We start from the raw sequence: 16,890 nt of genomic DNA, 5'->3' as shown, positions 1-16,890 counted from the left end.
GGTGTTGAATTTTGTCAAAACCTTTTTCTGCCCCTATTGAGATGGTTATATAGTTTTAATTCTTCAGTTTGTTAATGTTTATCACATTAGTTTATTTGTGGCTGTTGAACCATTCTTGCATACCTGATATGAAGTCCATTTGATCATGAAGTATGATCCTTTTAATGTATTTTGTATTTGCTCTGCCAATATTTGTTGAGGATTTTTGCATCTAAGTACATCAGTTATTCTGGCCTATAATTTTCTATTCTTGTGATATCTTTATCTGGTTTTGGTATCAGTGTGTTGCTGGCCTCATAGAATGAGTTTGAAAACATTCCTTCCTCTGCAGTTTCTTGAAATAGTTTAGGAAGGATAGATGAAGCTGGTCCTAATGCTAAAGCAGGCTTGCTGGTGTGAGTCTCAGAGTATTCTGGGGATTTTGCCTGCCTGCTGGTGGTCAGGGCCTCTGGAAGGTCTGGCTCTGGTGCCTTTACACTGGTATGTGCAGCTGCGTCGTGGGCCTGTGGTGGCTAGGGTCATGTTCAGGAACTGCTGTGGGCTCAGGGGTGTTAAGGTGCCCTGTCTGCTGGTGGGTGGAGCTGTGTCCCACCTGGTTAGTTGCCTGGCCTGAGGAGTCCCAGCACTGGTGGGTGGGGGTGGAGGGAGCTGGGTCCTGACATTAATAAGCTAGAGGGAGTATTCCAGAATGGCATTTTTCAACACCAGTGTCCCCATGGTAGGACAGGCTCCCCAGAATGGCTGCCAGCAGTGTCTTTGCCTCAGCATGAGCTCCAGTTGCCTCCTGCTTCTCTGGGAGACTCTCCAAGATCAGCAGGTAGGTCCGACCCAGGCTCCTTACTGCCATCTGCCCTGGTTCCAACAAAAGAAAAGATTTTGTGTCTGCCCTTTCAGAATGGAGTCTCTATTTCCCACAGTCTTCTGTGTCTCCTGAAAATAAGCATCACTGATCTTCAAAGCCAGATACTCTGGGGGCTCATCTTTCTGGCACACGACTCTGGGCTACAGAGCCCATTGTGGGGCACAGACCCCTTTTCCCTGGGGGAGAACCTCTGCGGTTGAAATAATTCTACCATTTGTGGGTCACCCAACCCAAGGGTTGAGGTTTTGACTCTACTACAACTCTACCTCTCCTGTCCATCTCCATTATGGTTCCTTCTTTATACTTTTAGTGTAGACGATCTTTTCTGGTAGGTTCAAATCTTTTTCATCAATAGTTATTCTGTAAATAGTTGTAATTTTGCTGTGCTTATGAGGGGAAGTAAGCTCAGGGTCTTTGCTGTCTTGGGAATTCCTCTTACTTTATTTTCATTTTTATTCACTTATGTATTTAAGTTTCCTTGATATTTCTTTCCGTTTTGTTTTCTGTTTTTCTTCTTACCTCTTTTCCTTTCTCTTCATTCCTATAAATTACTTTTACACTTACTAAAAGTTACAGTTTGATTTATCCATAGTGTTTTTGAATTTAAAACACTTGGAGTGTGTTTCGGAGTCTTTATACAGCATTTTTCATGGTTGCTTTGTGTGTTACATCATATAAATATCACTTGTCACAGTTTATTGGTGTCATCAGTTTACCAATTCAAGTGAAGTGTGGAAACTACCTCGATTTACATACTTTTACTATCTGCCACTTACAACATAATTGTACTAAATGTTTCTTCTGCATACATTTAAAATCATATCACACAGTGTTATAATTTTTTCTTTATATGTCAAACATATTTTTGAAAACACAAGGACAGTTTATTGTATTTACCCATGTGTTTATTCTTTCTATTTTCTTGTTGCCTTTTTTTCCCCTTGTGTTTTAAGATTTCTTCTTTTATGTTTTTTTTTTCCTATCTAGAAAACCTCATTAATCATAGTGGCAATAAATCATTATAGGTTTCTTTCATATAAGAATATCTTATACCCCTTCATTCTTGAGGATGATTTTCTCTGGGTGTAGGATTATTTTATTTCATCACTTGAAAAATTGTGGCACCTCCTCCTGGCTCTTTGACTTCTGATGAGAAATCTGCTGTTATTCCAGTTCTTTTCTACAGTAGGCTTCATTTTCTCAGGCTGATTTCAAGCCTTTTTTTCTTAATTTTTAGTTTCCAGAAGCTTAATTATGATGTGTCTTGTCTTGGATGTTTTTGGTTTATGCCATTTGGAGTTTGTTCAGCATCTTAAATCTTTGTCTCCTGTCGGATGTCAAGTTTTCAGCCATATTTCTTTAAGAATTCTTTCAGCCCTGCTTTCTTTCTCCTTTCCTTCCAAGACTCTGTGACACCAATTTTAAATCCTGTTGCTATATCCCACAGTTCCCCAAGGTTCTGTTGCTTTATTCTCCCTATTATAGTCTCTCATTGTTATTCTGATTGGATAATTTCTTTTGTTCTATGTTCCAGTTCACTAAATTTCCTTCCTTTCCAAGACTGTTGATCCCATTCACTGAGCTTTTTATTATGGGTTTGTTTGTTTGTTGTTTTTTCTTCTTTGAGTTCTAAAATTTCCATTTAGTTATCTATATATTTTATTTCATTACTGAGCTTATTTTCTGAGGCCTTCTATTTTTTCATCTGGTTCAAGCTTGTTCTTGAAAGCATTTTATAATGACTGCTTTAAATCTTTGATAATTCTAACATTGCTGTTCTTTTTATATTGTCATTTCTTATCTCTATTCATTGAGTTTGAGATCCTGTTCTTAATATGCTCAGTACAATTTGATTGAAACATGGATATTTTTATATTATGTTGTGAGACTTTGGATCTTTTTTCTTCAGTTGAAGAAAATATTCTTTAAATTCTATAGTGTTTTGCAATTTTCAGAAGTTTCGCACACATGATGTCATATAATCCACAATAGCCCCTTTCTCCCCCAACACCTGTATTATCCCTCCCCTTTCCCTCTCATCACTGGTATCCACTAGTTTGTTCTCTGTATCTGTGGGTACTCTGAATCTTATTTAAAAATACCTTTTGTTTTAGTTGACTTTCTCCAATACTGCTCTGGCAAAGGAAAGGGTTGCTGTTTTGTTACTGTGAAGTGGAGGTAGAAGTTCAGGTTCCCAAATAGGCCACCATCAACACCCGGTGAGCTCATTGTTACCTTGGGCAGGGACGGGAGTGGCCTCATTACACTGAGTGATGGTGAACATCCTGATTCTCCACTAGGTCTCCTCTGACAGCACCAAGTGGGGAGGGGAGGGGGCCTCTCATCACTCCTGTGTGAAAGTGGACATTCTGGTTCCTTGCTTGGTCTTCACTGACACTGCAGAGGTGCCTTGTTACCTGTTGCCTAGGATAAAAGTTCTGGCTCCTTACTTTGTCTTCTCTGACACCGTTCCATCAGAGATACTGGGCACCTGATTACAGCTTTGTGAGGGTAGAAGTCTAGGCTAGCTACTTGGCCTGTGAGGAATGGAAGTGGGGCACAGTTTTTTCTGTGGAGTTTGGCTAAAGTAGAGTGATTATTGTCCAAAAGTTTTTTGTCTTACTATGCTGTCCCTTCCTTGGAGTTCTGGCAGGGCTTTTGTTGGACGTCTTTTTATGTATGCCTGCTCCTGGGTTGCCAGCTTCTACTGCTCCAAGACTGGGATATATAAGGCTAAAGAAAAGAAACTCACCATGTTGCTCCTTGAATCTTAAGGGCTCTAACTAGCCTGTTTTCTTCTCTCCAACTTTAGAGTCTTACGTTTGTCATTTATATAATGTCCAGGGTTTTAGTTGTACTTCATGAGAGGAATAGCAAAAACATAAGTTTACACCATCTTCCTTGAAGTAGAAGGTGGTCTCAACTTCTTTTTATAGAATGATCCAGTTAAACATATGTGTAAAATTTTTTAAGTAATTAATTTATTTAATTTTTATTGTGCTGGGTCTTTGTTGCTGCACACAGGCTTTCTCTAGCTGAAACAAGTAGGAGCAACTCTAGTTGTGGACTGCAGGCTTCTCACTGTGGTACTTCTCTTGTTGTGGAGCATGGACTCTGGGGTGTGTGGGCTTCAGTGGTTGTGGCACGCGAGCTCAGTAGTTGCCCTGCGGCATGTGGAATCTTCCAGACCAGGGATCAAACTTGCGTCCCCTGCATTGGCAGGTGGAATCCTAACCACTGGACCACCAGGGAAGTCCACTTGTAAGTTTTAAGGACAACACGTGTGTCTCTTGCTCACTGCCTGGAAACCACACAAGAAAGCATTTACTAGTGTTGAGAGTCCAGCCTTTAATCATCGGAATTTATTTTGTCAGTCCCCATGGTGATTGATGGAGAAGACAATGGCAACCCACTCCAGTACTCTTGCCTGGAAAATCCCAAGGATGGAGGAGGCTGGTGGGCTGCAGTCCATGGGGTTGCTAAGAGTCGGACACAACTGAGCGACTTCACTCTCAACTTTTCACTTTCATGCATTGGAGAAGGAAATGGCAACCCACTCCAGTGTTCTTGCCTGAAGAATCCCAGGGATGGCCGAGCCTGGTGGGCTGCCATCTATGGGGTCGCACAGAGTCGGACAAGACTGAAGCTACTAAGCAGCAGCATGATTGAATTCAATGAAACTGACTCAGGCTAAACATATTCATAAGAAAATGATGTGTACTATTGGACAACCAATTTGTTTAATTCATAATAATTACCAAATCCTACTTCCATGAAGATCAGATAGTGTCTGACTAGACAGTTCATTCACAGTAAGTGGTGCTGGAAAAGGAATCAGTTAACCTTTTAATAGCTTTCTTTTGGTGCTCCTTTATTGCTTCCTACTTCTCATTGTGTGCATATTTTATGGGGAACAAATTATACTTCAGAACAGTATTTGGGGATTTACACAACTGAGGATTTATCCCTAGAAAATGCTAAGGATCCACTTTAACTCAGGTGTTTGATAGCTCCAAGCTCTTAGTTTCTGTCTGGCTCTGCAAAAGGCATAATTACCAGGGAGTTCTGACAGGTCAAATTTTGTGACAAGGCACCCTCCCTGTGGACATTTTTCTAATCGTCACTGCCAATTTTCTCTATGATTTCTCTTTGCCTGCAATTCTAATTTCTGAGTAACCTCTTGTTTTCAATATATATACTAATACCTTTAGGCAGTTTACTATCAGGCCTTGATGTCCATGAACCTTTTTTCTTTTTTTGGAAATAATTAACTTGGGGTCATGGAGCTGCCTGTCCATGGTTGGGCTCTAGGAGGAAGCTCTGAAATGTACACATCAGCCGTTCTGGAGACCAGATCTATTGCTTTCATCATATCCTCAAAGGACCCAAAAAATCATCATTAGCCACTGTTGTTTGGACAGTTTTGAGCATTACTTTCCTAGTGTGTGAAATGAGTTCTATGGTGCGGTAGGTAGTTTGAACATTCTTTGGCATTGCCTTTCTTTGGGATTGGAATGAAAACTGACCTTTTCCAGTCCTGTGGCCACTGCTGAGTTTTCCAAATTTGCTGGCATACTGAGCGTAGCACTTGCACAGCATCATCTTTTAGGATTTAAAATAGCTCAGCTGGAATTCTATTGCCTCCACAAGCTTTGTTCATAGTGATGCTTCCTAAAGCCCACTTGACTTCACGTTTCAGGATATCTGGCTTTAGGTGAATGATCACACCATTGTGGTTATCTGGGTCATAAAGATCTTTTTTGTATAATTCTTCTGTGTATTCTTGCCACTTCTTCTTAATATCTTCTGCTTCTGTTAGGTCCATACTGTTTCCGTCCTTTATTGTGCCCATCTTTGCATGAAATGTTTCCTTGGTATCTCTAATTTTCCTGAAGAGATCTCTAGTCTTTAATTTAGGAAATGTCGAATATACAGTTCATATACTTTAATACACATAATGAACTAAGAATGATGATTAATTCTAAAAACATGTTAGTTTCATGCTCTAGAGTTTTAGCACCTTAAAAAGTTTTTAATCTATAAACTAAATAATAACTTCTTTAAAGAATAACAAAATCTGTTTCTTTTCCAAATACTGAGTTCAGAAAAACTAGTGAAAGCATTCAGCATTATTGGTTGTTGGTGTAGCCATTAAAAGTAAAGGTAATTTCATATATATCTGGCTGCTGTAGGAAACAACCTCTTAAACTTCTGTCAGCACTTAAATGTCAGCAGTACTGTTTTATTTCCCATAGTGGAAAAGGGAGAGTGAGGACATAACAATAGTGAAATAGTTTTGGATTGTGGTGACAGTTTGGGGTTGCTTAGAAGATACAATTCCTTTAAAATTATTGAATATAATTATATTCTTAGGCTTTCCATAATACATGCTGAATTTAGTGAGAGAACTTCCAAATCCTGTGTAGATGCTTGAGCATCATACATTACCTCAATTTCAGATTCATTTGTAAACTACTGTAAATTTTGAAAAATATTGTGCTTTCTAAACATGTGGTATGTGGTTCTTAAAAGTCTGTCCAGGTTTCTTCTTCTGTTTCTTCTTAGTCTTTTCTTTTGATTGTCTTTTTTTCTTGGCCCTTAAATGTTGATACTTCCTAAGATTCTGTTCTAAGATTAAATTCTCTTTACATGCTATACATTCTGTAGTATCTACATAGTTTCATCATTCCTATGGTTTCCCAGATGTCTGTCTTCTACATGAATGTTTATTCTCAAGCACTTGAGCTGTGTGCCCAGTTATCTACGTCTCCTGGGTATCCCAGGCAGTTCAACAGTATGTTCCACATTAAGCTCATCTCGTTTTCTCCATATTCCCAACCAACTCTCCCCCATGAAAAAAGATACATATATATGCATAGTATATATTCATATGTGTACTGCTTTCCTGTTTTGGAAAGCCCGCTGCTAGTAGGGCTTCCCTGAAGGCTCAGTGGGTAAAGAATCTGCCTGCAACTCAGGAGACATAGGAAACGTGGGGTCGATCCTTGGGTCAGGAAGATCCCCTGGAGGAGAAAATGGCAACCCACTCCAGTAGTCTTGCCTGGAAATCCCATGAACAGAGGAGCCTGGTGGGCTCCAGTCCATGGGGTCGCAGAGTCAGACATGACTTAGCAACTAAACCACCACCAGTAAGCAGCAGGCTTGGAACTTCAAGTCTTCTGAAGGTGAATCCTCAGCTCAGAGCATACTTTATAATGCAGTGGCCATATCTTCTGAATCAAAATTTAAGATGCAGAGTCAAACAATATTTGAAGCCTGAACTTGTTACTGTAATTGTACCACAGTGCTTTTTTATGTCACTTTACTGAATTGTTGCCAGCATGGTAGATGGATGCTAATACACATAAAATGTAAAATTGCACTTATGTGTATGTATGAGATGTGCATTATGAGGTATATATACATCCATCATGTGTGTATGTGTGAGGTTTGGCCTAGTTAGGGAGATTAGATGATGCTTCCCTTGCAGGTGATGATTAAATTCAATGTGAAGTTTGAGGGGTTCACTAGGCAGAATTGAGCTAGAGGGAGAGTGAATGAGAGTTCAAGGCAGGGTGAGGCACAGAGATCCAGTGGAAGGAGGGTGCATACTGTGTGTGAGCAGTTGTCTTTGTGCAGAGTAATTTGCAGTCTTGTTACTCCCCCCGCCCCATTTCTTCCCATATTCTTGCTTCTTAATTCTAAAGAGTATTTGAAGTTAAAGCCTATATTAAATAGAGAATAGTATGGCTCAGGAAACTCAAACAGGGGCTGTGCCTCAACCTAGAGGGGTGGGATGGGGAGGGAGAGGGGTGGGATGGGGAAGGAGATGGGAGGGAGGTTCAAAAGGGAGGGGAAGTATGTATACCTGTGACCGATTCATGTTGAGGTTTGACAGAAAACAACAAAGTTCTGTAAAGCAGTTATCTTTCAATTAAAAAATAAATAATAAGAAAAAAAAATGTAACTTGCTTTTCAAACTGCTTGGTGAACAGTCGTTTGAATTAGAGGCACCATGGAGTTTAATTAATAAACATAGCCAGGACTTATCTGTATATTAAAACACCAAAATGAAAAAGGTTTTATGATACCATCTTTACCCTTGTTACCTAAAATCACACAAGCGTTTATAATCACTGCCCTAGTACATTCTGATAAGGCGGGGAGTTATTATATCCGATATACTTCCCAGGTGGTGCAGTGGTAAGAAATCTACCTGCCAATGCAAGAGACACAAGAGATGCAGGTTGGATCCCTGGGTGAGGAAGATCCCCTGGAGTAGGAAATGGCACCCCACTCCAGTATTCTTGCCTAGAGAATTCCATGGACAGAGGGGCCTGGCAGGCTACAGTCCAATGGGTTGCAAAGAGTCAGACACAACTGAGCACACACACAGCTACATCCTAAGTAATAAATTTCTAAATCATTGCCTAAATTATAAGTGATTTATTTTCTAAGTGTATTTTTACTGTGAAGTTTAGTATTCCATGCAACCTGTCTTTATGGGTTTGAGAATTAATTTAGGCTATAAAAATTCTGTTGGAATGAAAAGTGTATTTTGAACTACATGGAAGAACTCTAATCTGTTGTATTCTAAACTCAATGACTGTTTTTTCTTTTGTTTTTCATATGTATGAGTTATTATCTCTCCAAAATAATTCTGAAGTTTTGGTCCTTAAAACATTTCTTTAGTGGTTCTTAACCCCATTCTTGAGTAGGAGAACTATGTTCCAGGAATAGGAAATTATTTTCAGTGTTTTACAACTTCCTTTATAGTGTCTTTCAAAACTAAGTTCATATTTTTCTTTGCAGAAAGGGCCATTGCACGACATGAAGTTCGAGAGATTGAGCAGCGACATACCATGGACGGCCCTCGGCAAGATGTAGCTTTAGATGAGGAAGACGACATGGTGATCATTTACAACAGAGTCCCCAAAACTGCAAGCACCTCTTTTACCAATATTGCCTATGACCTGTGTGCAAAGAATAAATACCATGTTCTTCACATCAACACTACCAAAAATAATCCAGTGATGTCACTGCAAGATCAGGTAAATACCACTTGGATTCATAATGTTTTCTGACACCAACTCAAGTTTTTTATTTCAAGAAGGTAAAGCATTTAAGGGATATGTATGCTGAACCCAGTGGATTGTAAGTTTCTTGGAGGAATGCATCAACCAAACTTCTCTATAGTTTACATTCTTCACAGTATTTGGTACATTTCCTTGCCTACAATATGTATTCAAATACTTGTGAAATAAATGAATTAACAGCTTGAATTTTTGAAAAGAAACTTGATGCTCTTCAGTATGCTAGCCCTTTAAAACTGTGAAATATTTTTAGCAGGTGCCCTGCAATAAAAATCACTATATTGTCTCAATTCATCACTGAGAAATCTTTATTTGATGAATACTTGTATTCTTTGTGACTAGACTCCTGAATTTAATCTTATCTTTATTCATGTAAGTATTAGCTATAAACTTCTGGAGAACAGGGGTTATGACTTGTATTTTTAATATAATCTTGCCTTTCAAGTTATTGAGAATCTTTTTAAAAAATTTTGTATCAGAGTATAGTTGATTTACAATGTTGAGCTAATTCCTGCTGTTCAACAAAAGGAATCAGTTACACATTTACATGTATACACTCTTTTAGATTCTGATCCCATGTAGGTCATTACAGAGTAGTGAGTAGAGTTCCCTGTGCTCTACAGTAGGTCCTTATTAGTTACCTATTTTAGATATATAGTAGTATGTTTTGTGTCAGTCCTAATCTCCCAATTTATCCCTTCCCTCCTTACCTCCTGGTGACCATAAACTTGTTTTCCACATCTGTAACTCCTTCTGTTTTGTAATTAAGTTAATTTGTATCCTTTTATAAAAAGTGCTGCACTGAACATTGGGGTGCACTATCTTTCAAGTTGTTAAGAATCTTTAGATAAACAGATAGATAATTTATGAAATGGTTTTAAGAAAAGTGGAGGAAGTTATCTCAGAAACTGAAACTGACTCCCCTCTTGAGCAGTAGCTTCAGATATTTTCTTCACACCTGGAGTTCTGACTATAAGTGTAGTTCTTTCCACAGATATTAAAGGGAATAGGAATTGAGCCCCATGATAAGAAAAGATAATATTTGAAAATACTATGTATCAAATGGAGAAGGCAATGGCACCCCACTCATTGGAAAAGACTCTGATGCTGGGAGGGATTGGGGGCAGGAGGAGAAGGGGATGACAGAGGATGAGATGGCTGGATGGCATCACTGACTCGATGGACGTGAGTCTGGGTGAACTCCAGGAGTTGGTGATGGACAGGGAGGCCTGGTGTGCTGTGATTCATGGGGTCCCTAAGAGTCAGACATGACTGAGCGACTTCACTTTCACTTTTCACTTTTCATGCATTGGAGAAGGCAATGGCAACCCACTCCAGTGTTCTTGCCTGGAGAATCCCAGGGACGGGGGAGCCTGGTGGGCTGCCGTATATGGGGTCTCACAGAGTCGGACATGACTGAAGTGACTTAGCAGCAGTAGCAAATGCTATGTGTCAAATACCATATTGAGGTAGCTTATTAGACAGGTATTTGTGATAGTCATGTAGTTAAAATGTATTTATCTGTTTGAAAATAGCTGACCTTGTTTTATTGTCACAGAATTGCTATTATCCCACTATTTACATAGCTTTAATCCTCTCATTGAAGTAAGAGAATAACATTGACACACACGGTTAGGTTTGCTTTCTTACTAGAGAGCTATTTGTAAAGGCTAAATGTGTATCGCATATCATATCCCCATATAATTCTTGGCTCTCTGCAGTATCCTCAATTACTCTCTTCTATAGAACCAAAAATCTACACTCATCAGCCAACAAATAACTCTTTTGTAAATGAGAAGAAACATGAACTTATTTAGCTAAGTGGGTCATAAAAACTATTCATTATGTAATTTTGTATATCTCAAGGGCAAATGTCCTAAATTATCAGATTTTATACAGTGTGTGGTAGATTTTATATCTGCATGATTACTTTTCAGAATATATCTTGGTTTACAAAGAGCATTTCTTAACACTCACATAATAATTTTACATTTCTTCAGTAATATTGTTTAGAAAAATAGAGTTAATTTGTTCAAATTTTTAGAATTATTATGTGTCCAGCGTTAGAAAGTTGTCTTACAGCTATGATATATCTGATAATGACTTAGACCTTCCCCCCAACCCCGGCCTATGAAATATAAATCTGCCAAAGCTTACCACATAAGACATTTATAGGCATCATGTACTGGTACATTTTTCCAGTTGCATTTAGAGGAGATAAAACTTCTGTTTTCCTTTCAATAGCTTGTCGTGTGTGTGTATATGTCTATGTGTTTATGCAACAAAAGGCAACTGGGTTACATAACGAACAACACTTAAAATGGGGGGCAGAGTGGAAGAATAGCCTTAATCACCAGCTGACATACTTCACAATGTCAGCTGGTAGCTCAGCATCTGGAGTTAATTAGGTAGGGATGGCTTAATATACAAAATGTTCTCTAATACACCGTATCTAATTTTTTTTTACTGATCTTTTCTTCTGAATAGAAACATTCTTCAAACAGGTCGTAGGTGCTATTTCCTTTCCCTTTGCTTGATATATTAGATAGCATTTTAATTTTACTTTCAACCTAGTATAGCTTCCTCTAAATGTAAACTTTTAAATTATAATACTAGATGCCTTGAAAATAATTTCAAAAATATTTCCTGAAAATCATGTTGTATAATATTTGATTTTAATACCGTATTTTTATTGTCCTTCTGAACTGTTCTGAACTGCCCTGTTATTTAAATAAGAATTAACAAATGACCTGTTTTGCTCTTCTTTCTTCTCTGAGAAATAGTTTCTAATCAGTATTTAACTCAAGCGAGACTTAAAAAATGAGGTTTTTATTAAATCTGCTATTGTCCTGATCTTCTATTTAAAGCCCAATTTACTTGTAAAAATATTTAGGGATATAGTAGATGATCGTGCCTTCCGTTCTCTCATCTTCCAACCTCGGCAGTCCAGTTCGCTTAATATCTGCCTTTAATATCCCCAGCTCTTTCCTAGATTGATTTTTGTATGGGAGACTTTGCTAGACTTTTTGTCTGCTTAATCATTCTTCTCAAAAATCTTAGAGGTAAAGACAGAGTATTTCTGGTTTGATATAAAAGCATTCCCTCTGTAACAGTTTATGTGTATTCTTAGACACAGTTCTCAACTCTACTTTCAAGTTTTCCTTTATTGTGCATGTAATATATACTGAGATTATGCTACATTCCTTGGGGAATTACCAAAGAAATTAAAAACAAGGCTATGTTTTTCAAAGAGCTTATTTATAATTTACTAGGAAACATAATGGCAACCCACTCCAGTGTTCTTGCCTGGAGAATCCCAGGGACTGGGGAGCCTGGTGGGCTGCTGTCTATGGGGTCGCACAGAGTCGGACACGACTGAAGCGACTTAGCAGTAGCAGCGGCAGGAAACATAATGGAGAAGGCAATGGCTCCCCACTCCAGTACTCTTGCATGGAAAATCCCATGGACAGAGGAGCCTGGTGGGCTGCAGTCCATGGGGTCTCTAGGAGTCGGACACAACTGAGCGACTTCGCTTTCACTTTTCACTTTCATGCATTGGAGAAAGAAATGGCAACCCACTCCAGTGTTCTTACCTGGAGAATCCCAGGGATGGGGGAGCCTGGTGGGCTGCCATCTATGGGGTCGCACAGAGTCGGACAGGACTGAAGTGACTTAGCAGCAGCAGCAGGAAACATAAAACATAGTTGCAGGAACTATGAGAACTATTCAAAAGAAAACATCAAGTTGTGTTGTCACCAAAATGTATAACCAAAATGTTTAACTTGGACCTCATCCTGAGAAAACAAGCAAATCCATGTTGTAGAATGTTATATAGAACATATATATCTAGGACAACTGTCCTGAACTATTAGTGTCAATGTCATAACAACCAAAAAGGGGCGGGGGGGGGGGGGTGGGGAGTGATGGGCTAGAGGAGACTAACGAGACATGAAAACCAAATGTAATTCATGACCCATGATTGGATCCTTGAACAAAATATCTGCTACTTTGATTCAGAAAAAATTTGTGTGTCTGCATAGAGAGAGGGGAGGAAAGAAAGAGATAAACAGAAGTGGCAAAATGTTAACAGTGACTCTTGGTGAAGATTGTACAAATATTGGCTGCTGTTTTTTCAACTTTTCTGTAGTTTAATAAGAGTTTTTCAGAATTAAGTTGAGATAAAATAAGAGGAACAGTTAGAACAAGATTAGGAGGTAATAATTTGAAAATATAAGGCACGAAAGGACTTAAGTGGTAAGTATGAGGTAGACTCAGTCATGTTAGGTTATGTTTTTGAGATGGGCTTTACTCTGTTAATAGACAGGAATCAGCAGGAGACAGGTGATCAGCTCCTCTAGTTGGAAAATGAAGTTGACTCTAGTACACAAAAGTATCTTTATATTATGGAACATTTTGTCTTTAAAGTAACTAGAGGGATGGTATGAGGAGGGAGGTGGGAGGGGGGTTCAGAATGGGGAGCACATGTACACCTGTGGCAGATTCATGTTGATATATGGCAAAACCAATACAGTATTGTAAAGTAATTAGACTTCAATTAAAATAAATAAATTTAAATTTAAAAAAATATAAAGTAACAATGTCAAATAGGTTTAAATGGCATCATCTTTTATGATTCTTCTTTATTCTTTTCTGCTCTCATATATTTATTTGAGATAAATAGATCTCTGATCTGATCTGATCTGATCATATTTAACCTCTTTCTGGAATTATCCAGAATTTGTATTCTCTTACAGGACAGTGTAGTATTTTTTTTTTTTTAATTTACTGTTAAACCAACTTCTGGCTATTTGCATTAAAGCATATGGTTTTATATTAATACTTGCAAATACGGATTTTTCAGAACAACACTTGAGGTGAATGCTTCTCAACTTAGAATGTGTATACTGAACACCAGTTGAAGTACAGTTTTTGATTCAGAAGGACTGAGATAAAGCCTGATACTTGAATTTCTGTGAGGCTTCCTATTAATGCCAAAACTGATACTTCTGGTCCTTGACCCACAGTTTGAATAGCAAAGATCTAGATCTAGACATGATTCTCAGTGGGGTGATGGAATCATATGAGATGCGTACTATAATCTTCCCAGGATGGTGAGTTACTTATCTTTAAATTAGCATTCCTACCACCCCAACAAAATCTAAATTCCTTACCTGGGCCAACAGGTCCTCCTTCTTGATCAGACCCTTGCCTATTGGCCATTGCTTCAGCCTTTTATTTGCTGACCACACTGAACTTTTGATTCATTGAATGCACCAAGCCTTTACCACTTCAGGGCCTCTGTCCTTAACATTTCTTCTTAGAATGCACTTCTCCTGGCCTCACAGTTGGCTTTATATTATCCATTAAGGTTTCAGCTTATTGACATCCTCATAGCAAAACCTTAGTTGGCCATCCTATTTATTAAATACTTCTTCCAGGTTACTGGGTACCATTATTCTTTCACTATCTTTCCTATTACTGATCTATTTATTTACTGTCTGTCATTTTCTCTATTATAATTTAAGTTTCTTAAGGGCAGGGACCTTGTCTGTCTTGTTCACTTTGTATCCCTGGGCTTAGAACCAGACCTAAGACATAGTTCAGTTCAGTCACTCAGTCGTGTCGGACTCTTTGTGACGCTTTGGACTGCAGCATGCCAGGCCTCCCTGTCCATCACCAACTCCCAGAGTTTACTCAAACTCATGTCCATTGAGTTGGTAATGCCATCCAACCATCTTATCCTCTGTCATTCCCTTCTCCTCTTGCCTTCAATCTTTCCAAGCATCAGGGTCTTTTCCCATGAATCAGTTATCTCAAGACGTGGCCAAAGTATTGGAGTTTCAGCTTCAGCCTCAGTCCTTCAATGAATATTCAGGACTGATTTCCCCTAGGATGGACTGGTTGGATCTCCTTGCAGTCCAAGGGACTCTATAAGAGTCTTCTCCAACACCACAGTTCAAAAGCATCAGTTCTTCGGCACTCAGCTTTCTTTATAGTCCAACTCTCACATCAATACATGACTACTGGAAAAACCATAGCTTGGACTAGACGGACCTTTGTTGACAAAGTAATGTCTCTGCTTTTTAATATGCTGTCTAGGTTGGTCATAACTTTCCTTCCAAGGACTAAGCGTCTTTTAATTTCATGGCTGCAATCACCATCTGCAGTGATTTTAGAGCCCAAGAAAATAAAGTCTAACACTGTTTCCACTGTTTCACCATCTATTTGCCATGAAGTGATGGGACCAGATACCATGATCTTAGTTTTCTGAATGTTGCATTTTAACCCAACTTTTTCATGCTCCTCTTTCACTTTCATCAAGAGGCTCTTTAGTTCTTCACTTTCTGCCATAAGGGTGGTGTCATCTGCATATTTGAGGTTATTGATATTTCTCCCGGCAATCTTGATTCTAGCTTGTGCTTCTTCCAGCCCAGTGTTTCTCGTGATGTACTCTGCATACAAGTTAAATAAGCAGGGTGACAATATACAGCCTTGATGTAATTCTTTCCCTATTTAGAACCAGTCTGTTTTTCCATGTCCAGTTCTAACTGTTGCTTCTTGACCTACATACAGATTTCTCAAGAGGCAGGTCAGGTGGTCTGATATTCCCATCTGTTTAAGAATTTTCCACAGTTTATTGTGATCCACACAGTCAAAGGCTTTAGCATAGTCAAGAAAGCAGAAATAGATGTTTTTCTGGAACTCTCTTGGTTTTTCGGTGATCCAGCAGATGTTGGCAATTTGATCTCTGGTTCCTCTGCCTTTTCTAAAACCAGCTTGAACGTCTGTTGAAGCCTGGCTTGGAGAATTTTGAGCGTTGCTTTACTAGCATGTGAGATGAATGCAGTTGTTCAGTAGTTTGAGCATTCTTTGGCATTGGCTTTGGGATTGGAATGAAAACTGACCTTTGCCAATCCTGTGGCCACTGCTGAGTTTTCCAAATTTGCTGGCATATTGAGTGCAGCACTTTTACAGCATCGTCTTTTAGAATTTGAAATATTTCAGCTGGAATTCCATCATCTCCATGAGCTTTGTTAGTAGTGATACTTGCTAAGGCCCACTTAACTTCGCATTCCAGGATGTCTGGCTCTAAGTGAATGATCACACCATTGTGATTATCTGGATGGTGAAGATCTTTCTTGTATAGTTCTTCTGTGTATTCTTGCCATCTCTTCTTAATATCTTCTGCTTCTGTTAGGTCCATACCATTTCTGTCCTTTATTGTGCCCATCTTGGCATGAAATATTCCCTTGGTATCTCTAATTTTCTTGAAGAGATCTCTAGTCTTTCCCATTCTATTGTAGATACTCCATATCATATTGTATGTATTGTAGATACATAGTAGATAGTCTGTAACTTTTTGTTGAATGAATGAATGAACAAATGAACCTGCTTAGGTTCTGAAGGTAATTCTTAGCTGAGCATGATGCCAGCGTGGTAAATACTGGCAGAAGGAGTGCCTCTGATTGATAGTAGTAGTATTGAACAACACAGTTCTGAGCTTTAGTGCAGATAGTATATTATGTTCTTCTGCTGCTGAACCTTTCTTATATGGTATCCAATTATTACTCGTTTTTTCTCTTTGCATAGAAAACTTCCTCTCCTCATATAACTACCCACGGCTGTACAGTGAATGTTTATTTTAAGTATATGCATGAGTAGGAGTTTGGTATATATAATTACCCAAGTTAATAGTAATGTTCACTCAGTAGGTAGTAATTACAAAGTTGGAATTTGACCAGGATGTTCAGGATGACATTCCTACTTTTAGATAGGGAAAACAAGTTCTTTTGTGATCACATTTAATCATAATGTTGAGATTACTCTTATTAAGAATATAAATCTAGATATAGTGTTAGTGAGAGGGTGCTTTCTCACTTTTCCTATTGTACTGGTTCAGTTCTGGTTCAACTAGCAAATAAATCACAACACCCC

General features: G+C 38.6%; 1 protein-coding gene across 4 annotated transcripts in view; it reads left to right on the top strand.

Moving 5' to 3' along the window:
* Positions 1 to 16,890, top strand: part of HS2ST1 (heparan sulfate 2-O-sulfotransferase 1) — a 188,537-nt gene that overhangs the window by 134,280 nt on the left and 37,367 nt on the right. For all 4 annotated transcript variants that reach the window (XM_019957151.2, XM_019957152.2, XM_070786170.1 and 1 more), the window contains exon 2: positions 8,675 to 8,913. In XM_019957151.2, coding sequence (XP_019812710.2) covers positions 8,675 to 8,913 — 239 coding nt within the window. The remainder of the gene's footprint in view (positions 1 to 8,674; positions 8,914 to 16,890) is intronic.

The sequence above is a fragment of the Bos indicus genome, chromosome 3 (assembly GCF_029378745.1).
Source record: "Bos indicus isolate NIAB-ARS_2022 breed Sahiwal x Tharparkar chromosome 3, NIAB-ARS_B.indTharparkar_mat_pri_1.0, whole genome shotgun sequence".
NCBI lineage: Eukaryota > Metazoa > Chordata > Mammalia > Artiodactyla > Bovidae > Bos > Bos indicus.
This window is presented reverse-complemented; position numbering and strand designations above follow the sequence as displayed.